General features: G+C 44.8%; 1 protein-coding gene across 2 annotated transcripts in view; it reads left to right on the forward strand.

Moving 5' to 3' along the window:
• The window catches only part of SLC2A9 (solute carrier family 2 member 9), a 2089749-nt gene that overhangs the window by 1210409 nt on the left and 851536 nt on the right, over positions 1-27804 (forward strand). For both annotated transcript variants that reach the window (XM_069631955.1, XM_069631956.1), the window contains exon 7: positions 23564-23696. In XM_069631955.1, coding sequence (XP_069488056.1) covers positions 23564-23696 — 133 coding nt within the window. The remainder of the gene's footprint in view (positions 1-23563; positions 23697-27804) is intronic.

A 27804-nucleotide genomic window follows, 5' to 3' on the forward strand; every position in this document is an offset into this window, starting at 1 on the left:
CCAAGATTGGGCATCTTATTCTATAATTTGCAACAATGCTCAGAATGATTCCTTGCATCTGCAATCTCTATTTCACACATTAATTCCAAATGAGATAAAACCTGTCTTTTACTGTACTTGTTTGGGTGCGAAAAATACACTCTTGCAAGACACAAACAATTTTCTTTTTCTTTTCAACATGGAGCACTCGCTGTGCATGGCAGTGCTTATCTCAAAGACTGACATTGCACATTCCTTTCTTGATAAATCACTGCATTCACTCTCGTGAGCCCTAATGGAAGCATGTTTCATTTCTCTTGTCATCCCGCTTGAACATTTGTTTTCAATTGCGCGTTTTTTCAAACAGCTGCTCTAATGTTAAAATGTAAAAAACCCACTATCTTTTAAACCACGACATGCAACCCTACACAAAACATTCTAACAACAAGATTCCAAGATGGCCGCCGGGGTGCTGAGTCGCGTCTAAACCGCGCTCTCCCCGGGCCGCCAAAATAAGCACCTCAAAGCAGCGGAACGTGGAAATCCACCGAGCGGATCACCTGCCCCTCACCCCCTGAAGCCTCCGAGTCAAAAACTGGGCCGAAACGGAGCAGGGGAAGCCGGGGAACCGACGGCGACGGCGATCGCCCATCCCCCATCGGGAAACCATGCCAGCCGAGCCGAGGCCTCGCCGCACACGCAAGCGAGGAGGAGGAGGAGGCGCTATGGCAGGGACGGGCACCCTCCCCCAGGCTGGCCGCCGGGGCCCTCTTCCACCGGGGACAGAAACAGAACGAGGCGGCGTCAGAGGACCGTGGAGCGGGCGCATCGGCCCCTCATCCAACCGGGGACAGAAACAGAACGAGGCGGCGGCAGAGGACCGTGGAGCGGGCGCATCGGCCCCTCCTCCAATCCCGGGGGAGCCACCAGGTACCGGGCACGCAAACGGCATATGTGGAGGCATCCACATCAAGCGGGGGACGTGCGCAATCGGCACAGAGGAGGCCGGAGAAAGGAATACAGGCAGGGAATCTCCCCGAAGGCGAACGCAGCGCCCGAGGGAATGAGGCCCGGGAACTCCTCGGTGCCAGCCGGAGACCAATAGCCTCGCAAAGCAGGGGGCGCCGAGCCGGTAACCCGCAGAAGAGCATAGGGGAACATTATCTCCCCATAGAAGACACCCGGCACCGGACACTCGGAGCGCGGGCCCCCTAACAATATGCGAGGCGACACAAGGGATACGGCGCCAAAGAGTGTGGAGCAGCAGACACATACGCAGCCACCGGGGACAACACGCACACAGCGCTGAAAGAAAGTGGAGGCCCACCCCAGAGGCCTGAGAGGTGTGCGCCAGCCTTGGGGCGCAAGGTCTCCCTCTGAACCCCACAGCACACAAACAGAACAGCAACCGACTCACAAGAAGGGGCGCAGAATCGGTGGCCCGCGGAGGGGCCTGGAGGAACGAACCCGGCGGCAGTAAGAAAGGTGCTAAAGCGGATAAGGCCCAGAGACTGGGAGGACACAACAACAGGGAGGAGAGAGACCCATCCAAATCTGTGAGACCTGCACAGAGCCCCTTGGCTGGTGCGACGGGAACGAAGGGAGTAACACACATAGGGGTAAGGCCTCTCCAAGCAGGCCCCACCAGACCCTAATTCCACCGGCGGGAGAGATCGAGAATCACCAGCAGCACAGCAGAGTGAGGGCCTCAGAGGGAACATATTACAGATCGCAGGGGTAATTCAGGAGCCCAAGCCTGCCCAGGCAAGCTAACGGAACATGTCAAGGGCAAAAAACAAGAACATTGCCTCCCAACAGACCCCACAGTCCGCAAGGCAAGAAGCTAACATATTACAATTATGGTCAACGGACTCTACGCCACAAGCTAAAGGGAAGCCGCAGGACAATCAACAAGGTGAAGCCATGTCGCAGACGAACCCACACCACCCACCATCAAAGGATGACATGCAAGCATGGTTCCAGGATCTGCAAGAAAGATTCATGTCGACAGTTCAGGAACAATTCATGACGATGAAAAACGACATGAAACAGGTGGTTCAGGACCTCAGGGTGGATGTGGCGAAATTGGAGGAGAGAACAGACATATTGGAGACAACGGTCCAGGGAGTCGAAGAGGAAACGCAGCAGGCAAGCGAAACTCAGGGACACCTGGTGAGACTTACCCATAACCTGGAGATACAATGCGAGGACTTGGAGAACCGCTCCAGGCGATCCAACATCCGCATCAAAAATATGGCAGAATCAGTGCTGGACAAAGATCTAAAGACTGCGGTGACGGAGGTGTTTAGAGACATTCTGGATGCCCCGGATACAGATATAATCGGAGTGGACAGGGTCCACAGGGTAGGACCAAAAAGATCCAGAGCACCGGGGGAAAGACCACAAGACGTCTTGGTGGCACTATCCTCATACCCACAAAAAGAGCAGATACTGAGGAAGGCCAGAGAAATGGATCACATCAGGATGAATGGACAAGAAATTCTACTATACCAGGACCTGGCCCAGATTACACTGCAAAAAAGAAGAGTGATGGCCCCACTCGTCAAGGCTCTGGTGGCAAAGGAAATCCGGTACAAGTGGACCTTCCCATTTAGGCTGATCTTCACTTGGGAGGGGAAACAGCGAAGAGTAACCTCCTGGGAAGAGGGCCTCAACATAATGGGGCTCCAGGACGAGGGGGAGGAAGCGGAACAAGCGAGGTCCAGCGGGGAGCAAAGGAGAAGACCTAAAGGATGGGAAATGATCAAACAAAAAAGGCCAAACACGGGCAGAGAAGGCCTTAGGAAAATGTTGTGATCGGAGTCAGAGAAGAGGAATGCCGGGGACCTCCATGAGGCACCCACGGAAGACAACAACGAGGGGGAAGGTGAGAATAAGGACCGCTTCATAAGAGGCAGAGTCGACGGCCCGGGACGGGCCACCATGCTTGGAATCCGGTAAGAACAATCGGTAATGTGGGGTTTAGGATCCACCTGCAAAATTCCCCCCGAGAGGTTGAAGGGCAGGGAGCACTGGGCGCAATGCCCTCGCTACAATAGGGACCCTCGCCCTGCTCGGGGGCATATTGTTTGGTTTATGGTTAATTGTTGGGGGGGGAGTTCAGGGGAAAGGGACAAGGAGAAGGGGGACATAAAATCAGCATAGTGGCAAAGATAGGGACGACAAGCACAATGAACATATGCCTTACAGAATGGGGAAAATCCGCATAGTAACTTATAACATAAGGGGGATGAACCACCCCACGAAAAGGGTAAAGTTGGAGAAAATCCTCAAAAGGGAAGGGGCGGATCTCCTGCTCCTACAGGAAACCCACATAAGAACAAAGGACAAACAGAAAATCCGTATAAGGGGATATAAAATTTGGGCACAGGCCAACACGACTGAAAAAAGATCGGGGGTCCTTATTGCAGGGAGGGATGGAAGGGACGCTAAACTGGAGGACACCATGGTAGATAAGGAGGGAAGGTTTGTGTTTGCTAACGTGGTATTGGAAGGGCAGCGGCTCACTCTCGCGTCAGTATACGCGCCCAATATGGGACAAGATGGTTTTTTGAGAGACACTCTGGGAAAACTTGAATCCTTCGCAAGGGGGGAGGTGATACTGGGGGGCGACCTGAATATGGCATGGGACCCACAACTGGACAGGAGCACGGGTTGTGCACACGGCCACGGGGCACCGTCGAAACGCCTCAAGCAACAGATGGACCAACTTGCCCTGAATGATGTGTGGAGGGAATTGAAGGGGGAGCAAAGAGGGTTTACATTCTTTTCACATGTACATAACACTATGTCAAGAATTGACTATTTATGGGTTTCAGTTGGGCTTATGGGCAAGATCCAGGGGCTGGAAAAGGGGGCAATTGCACTTTCAGACCATGCACCCCTGTGGCTTGAGGTGAAACTCCCGGGGAAACCTCAAGGGCTGTGGAAATGGAGGTTACCGGAGCACATTATTCGGGATCCGGTTACGGGGGAATCCATAAGGGAAATGATTGAAGAATATTTCACTCAGAATGACATGGGGGAGGTCTCTATGAGTACGGTCCGGGAGGCGTTTAAAGCGGTGATACGCGGGAAGATAATGGCACTGAAAATCACAAAGGAGAAGCAGAGGGCTATGTGGGAAAAGGAACTGGAAAGATCAATAACAGAACTACAAGGGAAAATCGTGGCACAGCCCTCTAGAGACCTGAAGAAGACGCTTAGACATACCCAAGGTCAACTTGAGATGCTACGCACAAAAGGTGCGGAAAGGAGCCTATTTTACCTAAGACAAAGGTACTACATAAAAGCAAACAAAGCAGATAGGTTGCTAGCGAGACAACTCCGCGCAAAACAGAAAGACACCACGATCAAATGCATCACATCCACGACAGGGGAACTTTACACGCGCACACAAGACATAGGGGAAGTGTTCAGAGAATACTATCAGGATCTCTATTCCACTGACCACCCACAGGCAGACGCACAGGACACATATCTGAAATCCCTCACCTTCCCACAAATTTCAGAAGCAGACAGGCAGACCTTGGAGGACCCAATTAAAGAAGAGGAAGTCAAAAAAGCAATAAATAATCTCCCAATGAATAAAGCCCCAGGCCCGGATGGCTTCACGGCCCCCTTTTATAAAAAATATGCGAATCTCCTGATTCCAGTCCTGACCAAGCTCCTAAACTCATTTAAAGATAGTGGCACAGTGACCCCCACAATGAACGAGGCGAAGGTCCTAGTATTTCACAAACCAGGGAAGGACCCTATATATCCAGCTTTATATAGACCTATCTCCCTAATAAACATCGATGCAAAAATCTACACGGAAATTTTAGCCACCAGGCTCTCCCCTCTACTCCCGAAGCTAATACATCTGGACCAGTCGGGCTTTATCCCAGGAAGACAAACTCACGACAATCTGAGAAGGATAATTCATTTGTTTGAAAAAATTGGTATAAAGCAGACCCCGGCTATCCTACTCGCAGTAGATGCGGAAAAAGCCTTTGATCGGGTGGAGTGGTCCATGCTCTTTAAGATACTCCACTCCATGGGATTTGGGGAGAACTTCATTGCAAGAATAAGAGCGATCTATATCGCCCCAACTTGCAGAGTGGCCGTTAATGGGGAGGTAACGGAAACGGTACACATAGCCCGTGGAACAAAGCAGGGATGCCCGCTCTCCCCGCTGTTATACGCTATCTTTTTAGTACCCCTACTTCTGAAATTAAGAGAAGCTACACATATTAAAGGGATAGACATGGCAGGCATACAACACAAGGTAACCGCATATGCAGATGATATGCTGCTTGCACTAGAATAACCGGGCCGAACATTGGCGGCAGCTGTGGGGGAGCTAGAAGTATTTGGGACCATCTCAGGCTTAAAAATTAATAGAAATAAATCAGAAATTCTAATTTTGGCAGAAGACAGGGGGGAGATTGTCAGAGAAGCTAAGGCACTAAATCTCAAGATAGCAGAGGATGGCATCAAATATCTGGGAATTACACTTACACACAGGGTGGAACAGCTCTAGGGTAAAAACTTCCCACAGCTCCTCATGAGCATTCGTAGGGTTATGGAGAGATGGAACCCTTTGCTGATATTGTGGTGGGGCAGGATCCAAGCAGTAAAGATGACCATCCTACCAAAACTTCTCTATTATTTCCAGGCCCTCCCGGTAGGGGTACCCAGATTATTCTTTAAAACACTGTCCCGGGTAATCTCAGCCTTTGTGTGGAAGGGGAAAACGCCAAGACTGGCTAGAGCGGTCATGTCCACACCAACCAGGGAGGGGGGCCTGGGGCTCCCTCACTTCCAGAAATACTATCAAGCGGCACAGTTAAAGGTACTACGGGAGTGGCTAGGCGATGATCCACAACCGATTTGGGCAGCACAGGACAGAGCAGTGGCAAGAACCCCATTAGTGGAACTACTCTGGAAACAGAAACAGCACAGATACCCCAACATAGGGATAAGCGAAATAATGAAAACAACGATGGAGGCGTGGGACACGCAAACTCGAAGGGGCATAATGACCACCACGCTAGACCCATTCACCCCCATTTGTAGAAACCCGCATTTGCCTCCGGGGATGGAGCAGGGGGCATACGATTGTTGGGAGGAGGAAGGAATAACGAAAATTGGGGAAATCATAAACAATGAAATTAGGTCATATGAATCCTGCCTCCCACTCGCAGCACGCTCCACTCGGGAGAAATACAGACACGAACAACTCAAACATTGGCTGAGATCCCCGGATATAACGAAGGCAGCAACGAGAACTCTCACCCCATTTGAGAAATACGTTACGACGAGCGCAGGGGCAAAGAAATGGGTTTCTACTTTATATTCCTTTATGAATACACAGGATGAAGAAATTAAGTGGTCATATATGATTAAATGGAACAGCACTCTGGGGTGGGAACCAACAAGGAAACAATGGGAGGACCTCTGGACTCTAATTCCAAAAATGACCAGATCTGCTCAAACAAGAGAAATGTGGATAAAAATAGTAACACAGTGGCACTACACCCCAGAGAGACTCCACACAATGTTCCCGAAAACATCAAGCTTATGCTGGAGGGAATGTGGAGAGGTGGGAACCTGGAAACACATCTGGTGGACTTGCAAAGGAATAAGGCCTTTCTGGGAAGAAGTTAAGGGAGAAATGGGCAAAATATTTCCAGATGTGGGACAATTAGGAGAGGATGTCTGGTTGTGTGGAATAAGAGACGACAAGGCAAGAAGATATAATAAATCACAATGGAGAAGTCTTATGGGTCTCCTTATAGCGGCATGGACAACAATTGCCCATAGTTGGAAAAAAAAAGACACCCCGCTGATTTTCGCATGGCTCCAAAGAGTCTGGGCCCAGATGGCGATGGAAAAAATCACACACTCAATCCAGGGAACGAGAGACAGGTTTGCAAAGGAATGGGGCGGAGTCCTGGAGTATCTCCAATCAGACTATATGGAACAGTGGTGCCCACACAACATCAAGATCTCAGATATCTTTAATGCATAATGTAATCCCTGCACTAAAGCACACGTGTCCCCAGGGAGGGAGGGGGGGGCAGTTGAGGGGGGATGTTGAAGTTATGTTACTTAATTGTTGTTTATCGAAAATAATAAAGACAATTTAAAAAAAAAAAAAAACATTCTAACAAAACAGCTTGTACACATTTCAGCACAACATCCTTATCGATATCTTTTGCAAATACGCCCTCGATTAACTTTTCACTAGGATCTGTTTTTGTTTTAAAATCATTCAATCATTTTTTGCCTAAAAAAACCATTATTTTACACACTTCACCGGCTCACAGTTCCTAATTTTAATTAGACTCTCTTACACTTTATGATAAAAAGACACTTCTGCACAGTGCATTTCTGGCCAAAGCCCTTTCATTTGAACTCTCGCCTTGCTTTAAATGAAAAAATGAAAAACACAATTGTCATTCGTGTGCCGGTCTGCCCACTTCAATTTGCACATAGAAACACTGTTTTTAAATCTCAGATGGTTGCTAAGTGTGCGCTTTTAAACAGTCTTCTCTGACTTTATATTCAACAATGTTTGTAACACTGCATTCCTCTTTGACAAAACTGTAGTTGAAGCACATCACTTTTTCTCTCTTTGTCTCGTGTTCCCAAAAACACAATCTATTTCCTTCACTCTACAGAACAACAGTGTCTACACTTTTTAAAATTCATTTTCTAAAGATGCGCTTAGTTTCAAACACACACACAGACTAAAATTCCACAATACCGCCCTCCTTATCTAAATCCTTCCTTTACATGGGCACCGTTCCTTTCCCATTATTCACTGTAAATTCAATGCGATTCTCTGTTCTTTCAACTCTGGGCAGTTTCAGTGCCCACATACAACAGTCCCTTTAAATCACTATAATTTTGTCATTTAAATGCGAAACTCTACCGTACTTAGCACGACTCATCAATTATCTTATCAAGAACTAGAAAATCATAATTTTAACTCCATAGTTTGAATTTTGTGATGACTTACAAGTGCAACAGTTTTTTACACATTTCTCAGAACTGTTTGACTCTTTTGAGATTAAATCGCCACGAATTTGTGTGCCTTAAGTCATAGCATTTTTTATTTCTTCACTCGCCTTTCCCACGTTTGTCTCCCGACCCTCGCAATCACCGCCTTCTTCAGGTTTTCGTCCGGTCAGCTGCCCTTAGGAATGGGAAGGGATATGTTTTTAAAACGGGTCCCTTAGGCCCCGACTGCAGTCTTGGGTCAATTACACTAGCATAGTCCATTGGAAGCTTCAAAGTCTACTTAGCTGAATGGCGAAAGACTTGTGATATTGCCAAAGACCTAGAGTTACTTTGTGTCGACGGTCAATAGGTGTCTCATTTTAATCAATAATCAATAATTGATGGTCAAAACCATCCTCTGCTACCAAATGTAATCGAGGTTCGAGTAACCCCTGACTGGCCTATAGAGTCAGAGCTTGCCCTCGAGTACCTTAAGACAAGATAGCTGCACCTTGAGGTGGAAGGGGTGCTGGATTTCTTACTCCAACATCAATCAATAAGGACCACTCAATGGTTCGGCAAAGAGAGAGTAAAGTTCATCAAGTTTTATTTCATGCAAAGCTTGTTCACAGAGCACAAAAACAGCATTGGTATCAAGTACACAAACTGCCCCCTGAGCTCAAAATGGAGCTCTCTCTTACAGCTAGTCAGAGGGAGCATCCAGCCCCAGCTCTCTCTACACACGTCTAGGCAAAACTCCTCATTAGCATTCGCTCACCGGGCAATTATTTTTAATCCTTCAAAAATGAAATACATTCTGGCACACATTCTAGCTTTTGCCCGGTGCTTTTTGCCCGACAAGCATTTGTCGGAGTTATTTCTGTCTGTGTACAAAACCCTTATTATGCATTCTGTACCTTGCCTACTTACTAAACCATAATAAATACAATTTCAACTTTTTAAACATGACACCTCTTAGAATACGAATTTCCCATACCATTATGAACTGTTTTCACATAATTTACAATACTAAATCAGTCCATACAGATTTTTCTGCTTAGCTTTAAGTGGGGGGGTGCCCCCCACTGCTTTCATTTGTTGGTACCCTATATTCATCTCAGCTCCCCCATTAAACCAGAGTTATAGCTGCTTTCTATAAGCCAACTATTGCTTTTCATCAAGTTTCCGTGGCTGAACATAGTAGTAGCGGATTACAACCTCATGCAAATAAGTCTAACAACCTCCCTATAGTGTGAATTCCATTTGTTACCCATATTGCAAGCCTGCTTGTGCATCCCCATACCCTTAATAACAAAACCACAAGCAGTAACAAAAAAGAAATAAACACCCAAAACATTCTCAATAGTCAAAAACATTCCGAGAGTCCCTGAGCTACTTTTTCTCACATACACTGACAGCCTTTACCTCCTAGGATCAACTACCATGGGGTAGGAGTGGGCGTTCACGTGTACACATTACTTGAATGCTGATTGAAACTGTGTGTCGGGTGTAAGAAATTCCGGATAAGCGTGAGGCACATCTCCAAGAGGCAACCAGGCAATAGACATACTACCGCCCAGCACTAGTCTAGTGTGATCCAGTGGCTGCCAGTCAAGTAGACATGTTCTGTTGCACCTCAGATTCAGGACATCATCACCTCCCAATATACATCAAGAGTATACCCATTTGAGTTCACGAAGATGGCTCATTGGATACAGAAATCTACTCAACTTTTGGGAAGTGGGTGCGTCCCCATTTCTTGAAGGGTCATATTCGCACACAGCCTGTTCCACCAGCTTATTCCACACTACAGCATCCCTGCCTCCTCTCCAAGGTCTACTACCAGCCTGCTCAATAGGGTCATCAACTGAAGCAATGTTCAAGTTTTGTAGGCGCATCCACATCAAGGCTTCCCCTGGTGTATGAAAAAACAAGACCTTCCCATCATATTGAAACTTGAGTGTTGCAGGAAACAGGCGCATGTATCGTATCTGAGTCAGTAGCAGTAGAATCTTAACCTTCTCAAGGGTCCTGCATCTCTGTTGTACTTGCCACATATAGTCCGGAAAGACTGTCAAGTTCTGGTTACAACCTCTGAGTATTCCCCCCTCTCATGAATGCTGAAGTATCAGTTCTTTATCTTTGTAGTTCACGATCTTTGGAATTATAGCACGTGGAGAAGCATCCGGTGGGGGCTTCTTTTGCAATGCCTAATGTGCTTTTTCCACCATAGACCCTTGGGACAATCTCCCCAGGCCCACAGATTGCAGCACCAGATTGTCTGCATAGTTTGTGGGGTCAGCGCCCTCCTCCCCCTCTGGCAGGACAATAATGCGCACACTCATCCTCCTTGCGTTACTCTTGGCATCTTCCACCCGGCCTTCTAGAGTTTGGGTATGATCAGTAAGTCCATCACCTGTTCCTGTAGTGTTGTGACTAAGTACGACATTTCAGCAACCTCCATTTCCTCAGCTGTGACTTTGTCTGTAAGATTACAGAGATCCTACCGTAAAAGCGAAACATTGATTCAACTTCACCCATCTTCATTTCCAATGACTCCCATAGTACAGCTATCGCCCACAGAACCCAGTTATCAGATTCACCATGTTGCATATGGCTGTGAGACTCTGATGTAACTGGTGATAATCTCAGTTGCAGAGTCACAGTTATTTGGTCTTGGCCACTCATCGGGAATCGTTTATGTTGTGAGGGCTTTCCAGTAGGCATGGTACCCGAGGGTGACAACATGGCAGTGATACGCCAGTGCAGGGTATTACTATTTATGGATGCCACTTGTTAGAGGGACAATGGGCCGTATTTCACTCCCAGTTCCAATCTAAGCTACCTGTGCATCTTCTCAGTACCCATAGCACCACAGGAACCAAGACAGTGCAGAAAACCCCATTGCCTGAAACAATAGTATGTCTCAGGTCCATAGGTGCATATCGTAGGTGCAGCCTACCTTGCAGTGCGCACTCATGTGCTCTGACTAGAGTCACTCTTAAAACATTCCGGCCTCCCCTCAAGCAGCAGAGATGACTTACTTTCCCACGGGAGCAGTGTTTGGTACGCAATCTTTTCAGCGTACACGAGTCATCTTTACACATGGAGCTCTGCAATGTAGGAGGGGTGGGGTAACTAGTCGCAGCAAGACTAGTGCAGGCCCCCAGGAGTAGATTTCCTCTGAACACAGTATCAGAGCTGCACCAACGACACCCAGCAACGAGTCATGATTGCTGCTTCACTGACGGTAGTGGAAAATAGAGAGTGGAGAAGTCCTCGGGGACTAACATCTGCTCACTCCAACAACCAATCCACCAATCCACTCTCTGACTGATTGAGCAAATTAATGCTGAATTAATGTGTGTTTGAATGAGTGAGTGAATGAGCAAGTATGCATGTCCTTGTGTTATGTTTTTTCTGGCCTAAGACTCTGATGTGGGTGTGCAGGAAGCTGGGGAAGTGGGGGGGGGGCAGGGAGATATTGTTACTGGCCATCTGTGATAAAGCAACCATGATAAGTGTTATTGTGAGGCTAGACTGGCATTTGGTGCAGCTGTGTAACCACTTCTTACTGTGCCATGCCATATTCTACTGGGATCTATGATAAAGCAAGCACGATCAATGTTATTATGCAGCTAGATTTGCATTTGGGTGCAGCCAGTCTAGCCATTTCTAACTGTGGCATGACATTTTTTTACTGTGCATATATAATAAATCAATCATGTTCAGTGTTATTATGTGTCATTCGAGGATTATAGTGCAGCCAGTCAAGCCATTTCTTACTGTGGCATGATATTTATTTTACTGGGCTTCTATCTATGATAAAGCAAGCATGACAAGTGGTATTGCATGAGTAGACTGGCATTTGGTGCAGCCAGTCTAGATATGAAATCTTAATGTGGCCTTTTGTACTGGACATCTATTATAAAGCAAACATGATAAGCGTTATTACGTGCCTACATTGTCCTAAAATCGAGCAGTCAAGTGTGGTCATGTTTTCTTATTGTGGAATTACATTTTTCATGGCAAAGCCAAAAGGAGTTTGTTCTTATATGGGAATACTGGCTTATATAGGAGCAGCCAGCATGGAAATGTACAGGCACAGCCAGCGTGACAGTTTTTTTTACACTGGCAATATTGTGCGGAAAGGCATCATGAAAATGCCTTAGGAAATGTTCATGTGCACAGTTGGCAACATGCATGGATTTATTCATGAGTTACCCTACAAAACCGATTTAAAATTGTCTGGATTTCTACCCAATTTTTCATATAATGTGTGCTGTATAATGCACCATTTGAACCCATTATTCGAGGGTCTGGCTCCCTTGCTTTGCTCTGTCGGTCACACATATTGGTGCAAAAATATTTACACTGCTCCAATTAAAACATTTACCAGCTGCCACGACACTATATGCATTTCAATACATATTTATTTATTTATTTTTATTTTTATAGCACGCCACATGCCCATGTGCCTCAGGGCACACAAAAAAATGATGAGACAAGAACAGACAACGACAAACAAAAGATAATTAGCCAGGGGATAGAATCAAGTGGAATCAGAAGAGCCCCATACTTAACCTGGATTAAGATTGAATAGATGATGTTTAACTAGTTTCTTTTAACTGGGCAAGGGTGTTGACCAAGGGTACAGGCCCGGGGAGGGAATTCCAGATCAAGGGAGCCTGAATTTCAAAAGATGTCCCCCAAACCGAGCAAGCTTCTATCTAGGCTGAACAAGTGTTGGATCGGCCGAGGATCGGAGTTGTCTCCCTGAGGTGTGGACCTTCAAACGATCCATATAATGGATGCATATCAATATACTGTATATACATCTCAGTATACACTGTATATATCTCAGCATACAGCATATGCATTTCATTATATATAATATGCATCTCCATATACAGTATACACGTTTCAGTGTACAATAACTATATCTCAGTGCACAATGCATATATTTGAATACATAATGTATACATCACAGTATATTGCACATACATCTCAGTATAAAATAAATGTACATCAGTATTCAGTGTATATATGTCAATATATAATATATGCATCTCAAAATACTATATGTCAACATCTCACTTCCACTTTTAACCACTCCAAAGAATGAGCCAACTGGATCAACTCCTTCCTGAGTGAGCGATCCGCCAGGATCTTCACTGGATCGGAAACATCTGACCCTATTCCTGTCTCCTATGGGGTCCCACAGTGTCATGTCTGTCACCCATGCTGAACAATATGTATTCCAAGCCACTCTTTGATCATCTTGACAGCCTTGACATCCCCTACACCAATGTTTCCGATGACACGCGCATACTCCGAAAGTTCTCCTGAAATCTTAGCCTATATTCCGATAACCTCAACCAGATCTATTGCATCATTCAAGCCTGGCACCACCTATGCCTGAATAATGATAAGACCTCATCGTAGGCTCCCCGTGCCGACTAAAACACCTAGACCCAACTTTGGCCTCCTTCTCCAGTGATGGGAAAATCACCCCTGTTTCTAGCCATGTAAAAACCCAGGCAGTCTATCTTGACTCATAACTTACCCTGCATGAACATGTTAAAGCCATTGCATCCTCCGCAGCCTATTCCTCTAAACTCATCAACCTCTGCAGAACATTCCTGTCCCCTGACAACTGCCTCACGCTGGCCAGGGCCATCGTCGGCAGTAAACTGTATTACTGCAATGCCCTCCTTGCAGAAACCTCTATCAAAAACCTAATGAAACTATTACTGATCTAAATTAACACCATTCGGGCCATTTGTGGCATGAAACAATCCGACCATATCGCTGTAGTGAGACGTGAAGCTCTTTGGTTGCCAAATAAGGCAGGCATTAAGTATACAATCCTCTCAATTACACACTGAAACATTCACAACACGCTCCCACTTACCGTCCTCACCCTTCACATCTCTGAAAAGCCCAAACTTCACAGCCTGTGTTCGTCCACTTCCCTAGTGACACCAAGATTCTCCAGACAAAGAGCAGGAGGAAATAGCTTCACTGTCATAGCTACTACACTCTGGAATGCTCCCCCGCCATGCATTCAAGAAGAGCCCTCCTATCTTCCAAAAGAACCTTAAAACCGTATTGTATAACAAATAGGCCTAACTGTTGTCTACACTAATACTGTATTGACTGTAGAGCAGTCTATTATAGCGCTGTGAAACTTCCAGATTTGAGTTCTATCAATAAATGAAATACATTTAAAAATACCTCAGTATACAATGTATATACCTCAGTGTGCAATGTAAATGAATGCATACTTCAACATATAATGTATACATTTCACTATACATCCTATACATGCGAGTATGCCAAGAAGGTATCTCAGTGTGCAGTGTATCTTTCTTTTCACTATAGGGATTACACAAACACAGACACACATATATATATATATATTTAACATCCCACCAAAAGCACAGTAGCTACCAATCTAAGCATATTATGGCAGCCCCGGAACTAGTTCTTCTGAACCAGGGATATGGCATATATAGAGACATTAATTAGCATGTGGGGGCATTAATGAGGCATTTGTGACTACACTTGGCATATTGCGTCAACATGTGCACTTGTGAATCTGTACCTTATAGAGTATAGACTAGCCATGTGAGTTCTATATATGGTAGTCAACTGGCCTTGCAGAGGCATGTGTGGCTGTGCTTGTCATATAATGGGAACAGCTGCACCTGGGAGCTATACTGTAGAAATTGCAAGTCATAGAATCCATTAACTGGAATTGGATTGCATTGCATATTTGGGAATTATTTGGAGATGTACTTGACATATGTGTCATCATGTGGATATGTCAGGCTGCATCTTACACATTATTATTGTACTAGATGTATGATGCACTAACTTACATTAGATGAAATAACTGAGGCCTTTAACACTGAACATGGATTATGATGGCAGCACCTGCGCATGCATATTTACTATGGTTACTGCAACAGACATGCAACGCAATAACTTGGATGAAATGGAAGCATCGGGGCAATAGGCGAGGCGTCTGAATATGCCAGGCTGTATCTTGCATATTTTGACTAAACATGACAAATTAGGCTATAATTGACCTAAGATGGCAGTACCTGCATAAAGGAAGCAGCACTTTGCACATTATGGAAGCTCTGTCGAATAAGGGATGCTTTTAGCGTATGGTGACTGTATTTGCCGTGTGACAATGTAAATTGCATACATTGTCGGGAACAGCCCATACGTGGTATAGTGCCCATGGATTATGTTGGTTCTGCCAGGTGTATCCTTGTCATATCATGACATTACCCATGTCATATCTCGACTACACTAGTTAAAATAGTGAGGGCAACTATAATAGTCTTTGTCTGCTTTAGTTAGTATTTGTTATTAATAATACGGTGTTTTACCTTTTCTATATCTGCAATATCACTTTCCGTGATGCCATCAGGGTCAAAGGTAATGTGGCAACAGAATTGAATATGATTTAACCTCAATCTCCCCTACCCCGCTTGGTATTTTGGTGAATTAACATGCCTCCTTTCTCCCCTTAGACTTCAAAATAATTACGTGTGCTTCCATGGATGTCTAAATACTCGATTATTGTTCAAAGCCATTTGCGCTTAAAGCAGATGAATGCCATGGGTGGCTAAAGACACAAGATGCATCAAGTAGACCATACTTTGAGGGAGCTGATCATGTCTCTTCCACCTGTACAGGATGATCTGTCTTTCTGTTATCCCTAAGCACTCTAAAGCACCAAATTATGTGTGATTGTGCCTATATAAAAAACCCTCAAATAATAACATGTTTGTAAAGGTAATTTGTTGATACCATTGTATTGCAGTTGAACTCACTGCTCATATATATCTTTTTATTTATCTTGTGCTTATGTTTGTATTAATCCGGGGCACAAAACTACATACACATACACTTAAAACAAATTTCACCATTGCCATCAATAATTAACATATAAAAAACCTTTTTGTATACAAAAATATTTGTTTATTCTTTAAATGTAACATAGCAAAACCGTATTACGGCAAATATCAGTGAAACATACTTCCCCAGCACACATGTTCATGAATAAATACTTCTTGGCCTGCTGCCTGACTTGCTGTCCTGCCCAAGCCAATCAATGAGTGGCTGTGGAGGGACCGGCAGTCAGGCTACCGGGAATGGAAGACAGGCAGACGCACTCTTGTAAGTGGCAACACTTACAGGAGTGCATTTTGTTTTTCTTCCTAGGGAGTGGGTGGGCACCCAATGGGGCTTGCGACCGGGCCCTGCTTTGGCCAGGCACTGGCCCGAGGTGGGGGTTGGGCCAGAGCCCTGGGTGGGGCTCGGGCCAGCTCCAGCCCCACCGATCTTGCCCAGCTCTACTATATACATACGACCAGTGCCATATAGTACCTCGACCGATTGGCTGCATATAATCAGTCACAGCCCCCGTCACTTGGTCTTCTGCCTGGCCATCTTGGGTTCTGTTGGCCTAATTGGGCATCTGAGAATGTGAGACTCCCTATGGGCCGAATCACGCGGTTGTGAACATGAGCTCAGTGGATACTTTTGAGGTATAATTGGCCCCTGGAATAAAGAAGCACTTCTCGCTATACCAGACAAGTAGGCGCTCCTACCATGCTTCCATGTTGAATAGCTGGATTTGTTGGCCTCATGCCTTGCTCCTCCTAATACAAATCACTGGACATTATGCTCTGTGCTCCCTCCTTTGCCAGCTTCCCCAGAGGGGGATCACATGGGCCTCTCCAGGACCACACAAATCAGCAAAATTGTGAAAGATTTATATGGTTGGTTGTGGACATCTGGCAGTTCAAATAGGAGGACCATCATTATGGGGTGTGCTAGGGCTGTAAATTTGAGGTGGATTGTTTGCAATCTCAAGACCTCTAGCGTGGCTCTCATTGGCTAGTTCATCGGGACTGGCACAGTCCTACCATGCTTTGCCATTCACATTACTTTCTGGGTTTGCAGGCTTGCAACATATTTCTCTTAGATTAAAGAAGGAGAAAAAGAAATCATGTGCAAGAGCCACGTATTGGACAATTACCAATGGCCGAGGCTCCTACAAGATGGAGTGAGCAAGTCTCTAGAGGCCAAGCGGAGCAATGGCACCCAGCATAAGTGAATAAAATAGAAGTAAATAAGAGGTTGACATGGACACATTTGCGGTCTCTTCAAACTTGATTCAGAAGTCAAAAATAAGGGCTATTAATTAAGCTATGGATGACAATAGTGATGTGCTTACGCAGCCCTGAATGTACCAGAACAGAGAGCAAGCTGATAGGTCACTATAGACGGGAAACTTTGGCTCATGGTCAGACTGCTGAGAGATGATGGACCAATTGGGAAAGTGGGGAGTAATCTGACGTGACTCAAGCACCTGAGTTTCTTTTTGCTTATGTGCTGCTAGCTGAGCCAAAAGTCCAAGGTTGGATGGGAATGCCAATCAATCAGTGGTTCTATGGGGCTAACCTGCTATACAATGTTATGTAGACCAATCCGCTGCCATTTTGTCAGCTATAATCAGTATCATACGTATTTAGAGGTAGTTTGAAGCGTGTCTTACAGAGAAGACACAGCCAATGAAGTACTAACCCAAATGTATTCTATAAGTAGATATGTTCCCCTAACTAATCCCTCCCGTCAATAGGTTTTACAGTTTGTCATTTAGGATGACATCACAGATGACGCATATTGGGGTATAAAACCTCTCTGTAATCAAGTTTTTGTGTGAGTGTACAAGCATCAGTCTGATGTCTTCCAGTTTGCCCTGCTTTATTAAATTGAGAATAACGTAGTACTTTGACATATTCTTTGAGTCTGTCCAGTTATTTGGTCTGAGATCTTTATTGGTAATCCCATCTAGCACAAGAGATGCTTCAAGGTGCTAGAGCACATCAGTATGCAAGGGAACCAAAAAGGATGCATTTTTCAGTCAATGACAGTGAAGTGGATTGCTATGGAGGGTATATTACATAGTATTGACGCATGGTTGGGCACAACTGGAAACTCAGCTTGTACAATATCATTCAGAGGGTGTAAATCCTGAATCATCCTCCAACTAGATCCCTTTGATTTTTTAATATGGTATATCACTGTGTTGCAGGCAAAGCTAGGGGGTACAATAATGCCTTGGTCTAAAAGTGCAGTTATTCCCTCTTCTGATTCTTTGGACAGGGGTACTGCTTTACTCGAGGCAACACTGCTCCTTGTTTAAGGGTAATCTTTACTGGTGCGACACTCCGTAGGAGCCCTACATCATGGGGATTGATTGTCCAGAGTTTGTCAGGTACATGTGCTAGATCATCTTTGGCAAAGGATGGGATTTTGTTTATCACAAACATGGGACATGGGACCTGGCGATATTGTATCATTACCTCGCAATGAACACATACTACTACGATGATCTCCGCCTCATTGTCCCTGTCCTCAAACAAATCACTGTCTGTCATTTCCTTTAGAGGTTGGGTCTATTCACAGCACTGTGCGTCAATCTCCTCCATCTGTATCCTTCCCTATCAGGATAACCCTCTCCATCGCTCCCGACACCCGTTCCAGATTTCACATGACGATAGTCCCTGCGACATGTTCTTGGGGCTGCGCTGGCCTGAATAGATAATTGTATGGTACTCGCCAGCACTGCTTGGCCACTTGGGGCACCGCACTCAACAACACTGTGACCCCGTAGATAAACAGATAGAGGTGCACTGGTATCCCAATAGCTGCTGCCCCACTTCCCAGGGTGTATATAACCACCATTGCCCTTATCTGGCTCATTTCTGGGGTGTAACACACCACTCTTCTCTCAGAAAATGAGATAGTCATGGTCTGCTTGGTGACAACAAGGTGACAGGGGACATTAACAAGAACAACCACAGTCCCACACCACCCCCCAAACCACCCTGTCTCCAACGTTGATGGTCAATTCATCTGCAAATAGAACTGATTTCACTGCCCCCAATGAAGGCCTGCATGTCCATACCATTACCTGACAAAGGGAAATACCCCTCACTGATACAAGATTTTGCTGCACCTGTGTCCACCATGAAAATGAAGGTTTTGTCTCCTATCTCCATGCCCTTCGAGGGTTTCTCTTCTGGGTTGGCAGTGACCGACAGGACTGGGCATGCTAATCTGGGTTTGGGCTGTACTAATCTGGGTTTCTCCCACCACACTAGCCCTTTGGTAGCGTGTTACCGTGCTTGCTGCTGCATGTGTTGTGCAGCTTATGCAGGCGAGCCACTGCATGCTGGTGCCTGCACCTTCAAAAAGTGTGGAGTGGGAGCAGATGGAGCTGTGGGCGGTGGTACACCATATGGGGCTGGTGCGGGCACAGGGGTGTTGGGCTGCCGATACGGGTCTGGTGCTACTTGTGCCTACAGGGGCATCTGTTGATTATATGCTGCCTCTGGCCTGCTCCTGCACCCCCATGAGAAATGTCCCATATTTCCCCCTTTGAGCCCTTTCCAGCAAATCCTCGCCTACAGCCTACAATTTTTGAGTGAACAGCCCCATGAAAGAGGATAACGGATCACTGTGAAGGCATGGACCTACATTGTATTCAGCAAAAGAAAGGTCAAATGTATTCTGAATACAGATTTTCCACACAAAGATTCATGGTATTTTTCCCATTCAAAGATGTCCACTAGTTTTGGCTTGTTTACAGAGAGCTTCCTTAGAGACATCCAAGATGGCTGCCTCTATGGAAGAAATGGGTGGGATTAGCCATAGGGATTAGCATGGCTAGGGGCAGGGAATGGAAGGTATTCAATAACTGAAAAACGGTGTATCCCTCCTCAAATGTCATCTCCATTGAAAAACATTACATACCCTCATTGAAATGCCCATATTTGGAGCTCTTATGTTAAAGCTCTTATTTTAATGACTATAGTTTTGGCTTAAAGGTAGCGCTTTCAGCACCACCTAATAGCCCAAACTAAAAATGGGATTTATCGATCCCATGACTCGCCCATTTTCATCCTCCACATATCTTGGGTCTGTAAAGTATACTGGGCGGGATCCTCATCTTTCTGCATTGTGCACTGCACTGCATTATTGATTGAAAGGGTCCGGGGAGTCCGGGTAGACGTATTGCAGAGCTGCCCATACTTGAGCCCTGATGTCATTTAACTGGGCCCAATCATGAATGTTGTCCCCAAGCCTTCCCCAGGGTACCTTGCTTTAACCCAAATGTCATCTACCTGGTCTCCTAGATTAGCGACAAACAAACTTTTCAAGTCACCCAGAGTGATACTGGCTGTCTGCTTTTCGAACACGTAAATCCATTTTCCAGCCCCAGCTGTAAGGGACGGCAGTGCCTTTATCAAATTATTCTTGTACATGTGCTGCCATGGTGCATACTATGCCTTCCATGCCCTTTGTGTAACAGTCAGAACTGCAATCCCACTCTCTTTTTCATCTTCCTTTTCTCCAGCTGCTATCCGGGCCACAACCATGCGTCCATATCAGTTTCTCAACCATGGACCCCACAGGCTCTCCACCCTGGGTGATACCGTGGGTGGATCCTCTTCCACCTCATCCATTGTATCCCACGCCTCATCCCATGGTCCTCCTTCACCCTCCTCCTCTGACCGGACCGTCCTGTAGTCTAAAATTCCTGCCCACTGTCATCCCCATCCCCTATCATCCTTTTCAATAGGCACGTCTCTGATGGCAGTACTATCAAGTCTGAAAAGGATATCTCCTGCCCTCCATAAGTCCATTGTAATAGGTGCCTTATGTCCATCCCACCTACTTTCTCGGCTCCATTTAAGTCAACCCTGCCGATATGTTTTCTATATTACTCTTAATCATTCAGGTTCCGATCCAGCAGTACCTTATCATCCCGTTGTCTGACTCCTTCCCGTTCCAATACCCCTATGCATTACACTCATCACACCACACCACACATTCACACCTCACTCCTGTCCTGCACCAATACGTCCCACGCTCTCACCCACAACCATGCCACTCACGCTAACACTCCACTCTGATCCAAGAATTCTACACAAGAAGCCTGGATCCCTCCTTGGTCCACACAAATACAATAACAGTATAAATAAAGAAACTCAAAAATACTACATTTCGTTCCCACACACCCTTTATATCTGGCAGGTAGATCCCAAGCCCACTCAATATATGGATCCTCTACCATTATTCATCTTTTCCTCCTAGTAATACAGCAATCTCTTCTTCCCCAATCAGGAAAGATCCTGTTGCTTTGTTTTCCTCTTTACTCCAAATAATTATAAAAATAAACCAGAAAACAAACTGCCACATGGTCTTTCTACACAACACCCACACATCAGTCGCCACGTCAACACTGTCCTCCACATCCGCCAACAGTCATGCATGATTTTTCTCCTGCAAAAGGTGCACTTTATGCTCCCCAGAATTCCTCCATCATGGGGTCCCATCAATGGCCTGCGCAATCCGAGGGCAGCGATCCGCTCCAAAGAACAGACAGAAATTCTGGTAACATGGCTCCTGTAAACCTCTCCAGTTTGTTCACAAGGGGAATGGTCACTGCAGATTGGTATGGCCCTTCCAGATGTGCAGCCAGGAAACCTCTGTCCCTGTGCAGGGTCTGGGATTACATCGTTGCCACCAAATTCTCCTGGGCAGATCACCAGACAATAAAAAACAATCCTCTGAGGAAAAATGCTTGGTGTGCCTCTTGCCAGGATAACAAGGTCTATTTCGTATACAAAAAGGAAAAAGGTGCCAGACGCTGCTGTAGAACCCAACTGCCACAGAGATCTCTGGGCCAGTTCCAATCGAACAGCACATTTTAAAGGACAATGTCATCACTCACGACGCAAACAGTTTACAATATTCATTCTCCACCCTCATTGGCGACCCCCTATAAGCATACTACCAGTCCCCTATAGTACCTCGACCGATTGGCCACCTCTAATCAGTCCAAGCCCCCTGAAACATGGTCTTCTGCTCCACCACCTTGGTTTCTGTAGGCCTAATTGGTGGGAATCTGAGAATGTTACCCTGCCCATAGGCCGAATCACGTGATATGCACCTGGTTGCGGACATGAGTTCAGTGGATATTTTTGAGGTCATTGTGGCCCTCTGGAACAAAGAAGCGTTTCTCGCAATCCCAGACACCTAGGTGACTCTGCCATGCCTCCCCGTCGCAGAGATGGATTTGTTGGCCTCACCCCTTGTACCTGGTAGTACAAATCACAGGACATTGGTATGTGTGCTCCCCCTTTGGCAGCTGCCCCTGCTGGGGCTTCAGGTGGGCCTCTCCAGGGCCAAACTAATCAGCCAAATTGTGAAAGATTTAGATGGTCAGTTGGAATTTGAAATAGGACAACCATCATTCTGGGGGGCGCTAGTGCCTAAATATGAGTTGGATTGTTTGGTAGCTCAGGACCTCTGGCCCTGCTCTTATGGGTTTGTCCTCGGGACGGGTGCAGCCATTCCTGTTCTTAGCCATTCTCATTCCTTTTTGGGTCCGCAGGCCTGCAACACAATATAATTAATGGTGTATCTATCAGGCCTGAAAGTCTCCTTGTTTAACTCTCTTGCTGGGAAAAGGGATGAGAAAATGCTTCACGACTCATTGGCATGATGTGCTACTGCTTTTACCGTAGCCTGTGGCAGACTAGGCTTCACCCTCAAGTAAACATTGAGGACAGAATATTGAATTTAGGTGGATAGTATAAGTTAATCATCAACTAAGGATCTGTATTAGATGATCTCCATAACAACTTAACAAGTTTTGATTAATTACTGAAAGTTTGTAGTTCTTCCACTGTCAAAGGCAATGAATTTGGAACAAAAAAAGCAAGCCTGTATGGAGACCTGTCTCTCTAGTATCTAATTTGAGATATGACCTAAACCCATACAATTCTCTGATAACACTTTTAATCGTGACACTACATCCAATCCTAGAGTGAGATACTTGCTGCAGCACAATCAAAATAGTATACTCTCCACCCCCTCCTTCTGATCATGAGATCTTTGCCAGACTGCTCTTCCACTTGTCACTACTGCCAAACTGCTCATATATAGGTTTTATGAGACTTTTGATGGTAATGTGGTATTTTAAGGTTTGATGTTATTAGTTTGTATTCCTGTGTTGCTTCACATTAGAAGGTCACGGGCACATGATTGTGGGCAATGTGTTAGTTATTTGCTCATTAGAGAAGCCCTTGCCATGATGTGCACAACTTCTCTATATCATATCTCTGTTACATTATGTTACTAACCTAGAAACATTTGTGTACAGGCGGGTTATACATGCCTTATCATATCATACTACGTCTTGCTGTTACATAGTTTTTGATATTTGTGTGGCTTCTTGGCATTTTGAGTACTGCAAGTAAACTGGTGGGGTTACTTTGCCCCCATTTGATCTCATACTTCCCCAATTCTGCCCATAGTGAGCATTTTGCTTCCTTGTTTTTGTGTGATACTTGAATAAGATAATTATTATAAAGTTATCATATACATTTACATATATACAATGAAAGGTTTAACATGGCATCTATCTTTTCAGAATTATTTTCCTTACCAAACAATATTTTTATTTTCCATGAAGGAATCTCTTTGGCCATGCTTGTTCGGGCTGATCGCCATTCCTGCATTGATCCAACTTGCGGTTTTGCCTTTTCTTCCTGAAAGTCCCCGTTACCTTTTACTTGAGAAAAAGGATACTGCAAGAGCTGAGAAGGGTAAGTTCATAGCTCTTACAATTATTGAATGCGATGTAATAATTGCAAGATTGTATCACTGAAGAAAAAGAGAAAAGGAAATAAGAATATATTCTTATCTAATTTGTGTAGGATGTTTGTGTCTTTCCTTGACCCTCAACATGTCTGTGCCAGAGCTTGTAGAAGTCAAATCATTAAAACAATACTTCTTCTTTTAATGTCAATATGTTATTGTACATGCACTTTAAGTTGCATGCTTGGAAGACTGTTTGGAACTGCATTTTTCGACTGATCTAGTAACTTTCAGTCTCAAAATGTACCCTGCACAGCTCCTACACCTATACTTACTCATTATCCAATAACAATCTAGTGCAAAGCACATTCTTGGAAGAATATTAGCAAAACTGCTATTTCTCTTAAAAATGGCATCAGATATTGCCCTCCCGCCTCCCCAAGAGCCACCACCACCAGCTGGAGGACCCACACAACAGAAAAAGCACAGTACTTCCAAAGACAATGAAGAGGATCAAGAAGATGAGGTAGAGAACGTGCCTAACTCTAGCACCCAGAGAGAATCATGGGTGTGGCAGTTCTTTACCACTGTTGCGAGTGTACCAAAGGCTTAAGATACCAAAGTGAAATGCACAAAGCGGGAACCCGGGGTAGGAAGGAAGGATTTTCCTTGGGTGTCCCGCTGTATGAAGGACAATCCTTTTTCAAGATTGCAACCATGGAAAGAGAAAGCGGTGCTCCGTACAGAGCCCCTCTTCCCTTTCTCTTTCAAACCTATTCTACTTTGGAATAACTTTACCACATAGCCGGTCCCAGGAGGACATGGCCACTTTAACACAATTTGTCATCCGTAACAGGATAACAGCCTGGAAGCCCAAGTTATCGGCCCAAGCGAAGTCTGTCTGTGTGCGCCCTGATGTCTGCGGGCTTTGGTGTATTATAAGTAAATAAATAATAAATAACGAGGACTCCGGACCATTATCTTCCATTGCAGCCACTGGTTCCCAAAAGCGGGAAGCTGGGGTGCTAAAAAATATATTTCTCTTCCTACAGTAGGAAGGAAGGATTTTCTTTCCTATAGCGGGGCGCCCCCGGCTATACCTCAGTCACCAAAGGTATATGACTATTTTTTGTACCTACATTATGACACTTGTCAAAAAATAAAAGACGGGCACATTTGCAAAACCATACTTTAATGTCCTTGCCAATGCTCCTCACGAGTTTGCTCGAAATCCGCCCATATTTTATTTTTTCAAAAGTGTCAAAATGTATTTACATACAATAGTCATATAACTCAGCCCCACTTAACAAAATCCATTCACTCTTTACACAAACATTGACATTGGGGTCTATAATCTTTCTCAAAACTTTTGTCCACATTCGTCAAATAGCAACAATGTTATAAGCCATCTAAAAATGTTGAGACCCCCCTCTAATTTCACCCCCTCTTGAGAAAATCCCACCAAACGTTAGAAAACCATTTATATTTAGATCCAAAATCGTTTCGCCAAATGTTTTGCAGATTCATCAAATGACACCACATTTATGTGCCTTTACAATATTTTAGGACCCTCCCTCTAATTTTGCCCCCATTTGACAGAATTCCACTAAACATTGCAAAACCATTCAGGATTAGGTCTAGAATAAAATTGCAAAATTACATGCAGTTTCAGTGAGTGGCGCTAAAGTTATAAGCCATCCAAAAACTGTTTTTCCCCAACCCTGCAATGCAGAAATAGGTATAGATGTCCTTGGACATCTGAAGTGTCCGCGGACACCACAGGACTGCCCCAGGACATCTGGAGTGTTCGCGGATGGTCAGGGGTGAAACAACCTGTTTTTTGGCTTCTTATGGCCATATCCCATCCCATCCTCATCCCCCCCACCTCCCAAGAGATTGTTTGTTGAATTTGACAAGTGCAATGTTGCTTTTTTTAAAGTTTTTGCTGCAAAAAAGTCCACGTATCCAACATGGCAGGCATTTCGCGTAAACCACCGCATATTTCTCACCACCCAATCTGTGGCTGTGTCCCGATGTCCAGAGACCACACAAAAGTCCGCAAATTTTTCTGGGCCAATCAGAGGCCAGTCTATGGACCGAACAGGGAAATGAGTCTAGACATAGACATCACTCATTTTTTTGCCTTACGTTTTGGTCGTTTAAAAAAAGACTCCTGGACGGATTTACACCAAATTAATAAAAGCACGCTTTCGGGACCAAGCCGTCGCTCCTGCCACAAATTTGGTGAAAATCAGTCTAGCGGTTTGGGCTGTAGGCGTGAGCAAAGCTTTTTCCCATTATGTCTATGGGAAAAAAAGAAATGTTGGGCCCACCCTATAATTTTGCCCTCCCACACCCATTTGACTAAACCTGACAAGACTTTGCAGAAAGATTCAGTGTGAGCCGTTTATCTCTTTTGCAAAGTTTGGTGAGTATTCGTCCAGGGGGAGCAAAGTAATAAGCCACCCAAAAAGTGCTCTTCCTATGGGTTTAGCAACTTAACCATAACTACATGGCCGCTACCGCATGCCATGTAATATATAAAGCAAACTGTGATGTTCACGTTGCAAATGCACTCCACCACCACATACATTTCTAAATACATTATGGTGTTCTCTATGGTCACACTGGGTGGAGGGAAAAGATCCTTTCTCTATGTTTTTTATGAATGAAACAAGCCTTACAGGCTTGCAGAAACTGTCAGCCATATGTGTATGCCCACGTTCGTTTCATAATCAATGTGCCTGAACCTATGAAAATGGGTAACAGGAGGCCCAGATCATATAAATGTGATGCATTTCCATTTAAAAGGCAGACACCATAAAGTGCTTAGTGCTTTTCATGTGACATAAAAAATGAAAAATGCAATTGAATTACCAATCAGTAAAAAATACACCACCGTATGGAAAGCCATACATGCAGATTCATAAACCAATTTCAATTCATCATGAAAAGGCAAACCTGAACTGGACTGATTCACATTGACCAGAATTTCACATGTGCGAAAATAAATGAACTATGTAACAGCATTCCATATCACTTCTGGCACAGGGTAATGTTAACATGTTGGGTCACCAGGAAATAAAGTTCAAAGTGCTTGACTTAACTTCTCAACCCTCTTTGAAATACATAGTGCAGAATTTCACGTGTGTAAAAATCACTGAACTATGTCTCGGCATTTCATATAACTCCTGGCATAGGGAAATGTAAAAATGTTAACTCACAGGGAAATACAGTGTATATTGCTTGGCTCAGTTTCACGACCCCTTTGAAGGTGCATAATGCTTGGTGCTCTATTTAAAGAGCACCTTATAAAGTGCAATCTGTCATCCCTGGATGAAATCTCAAAGTGCATAGTGTGTTAAAGTGGCATGTGCATCTGGAGGGTCTGATGGTACAAAGTGCAACTATGCAAGATAAAAGATGGTACCAAAATAAAAAAATAAGCACTGATTTATAATCAATCATATGACACAGATACATATATAGATAGATATGTATCATACTGGTCAACTGTGATATCTCAAGAATCATTTAGCTTGCCTTCACATCCACAACAATTCCTAACTAACCTACCAACTACTCTGTCCATGTCTGGCCCCCGTACTAACTTCTTAGCATCCTCTTAGTTATTCTAGTCTCCCTGTTTCCTACCTCTGCCACCCCCTCCCACAGTCCCTTAATGCACAGTGTTTTGCACCTATTTTCTCTCCCTTGAACACAAAGGCCGGTTTATAGGACAGATCATTTGAATCTGGAAGAATGGATACAACAATACACTCATGTACTTGACAATTGCCAGATGTAATTGTTGGAGCATCAAAAAGCAACTTGAAGCCATGGTCAAGGTTCAGTTTCCTTCATTGTGTACAAAAAAACTAAAGGGATTATGTTTGACTGAGCCCACGTAGTGGTGTTCTGTAACATTGTGAGCTTCATATAGGACCATGGTCCCCAGACATTCCCTCTCTCCCCCAAGAGTTCTTCCCTTCTGACTGCAAATAGTCACAATCTCGGTGGTCTATGTGCCCCACACTTCTTATACAATCTGTCATGACAATCTCTGGTGGCTTGTGTTGTTTGGATAGTTGTTGGGGTAGCCACTTCAATTTATTT

Source organism: Ambystoma mexicanum, chromosome 6q (genome assembly GCF_040938575.1).
Source record: "Ambystoma mexicanum isolate Mex_15411 chromosome 6q, UKY_AmexF1_1, whole genome shotgun sequence".
Classification (NCBI taxonomy): Eukaryota; Metazoa; Chordata; class Amphibia; order Caudata; family Ambystomatidae; genus Ambystoma; species Ambystoma mexicanum.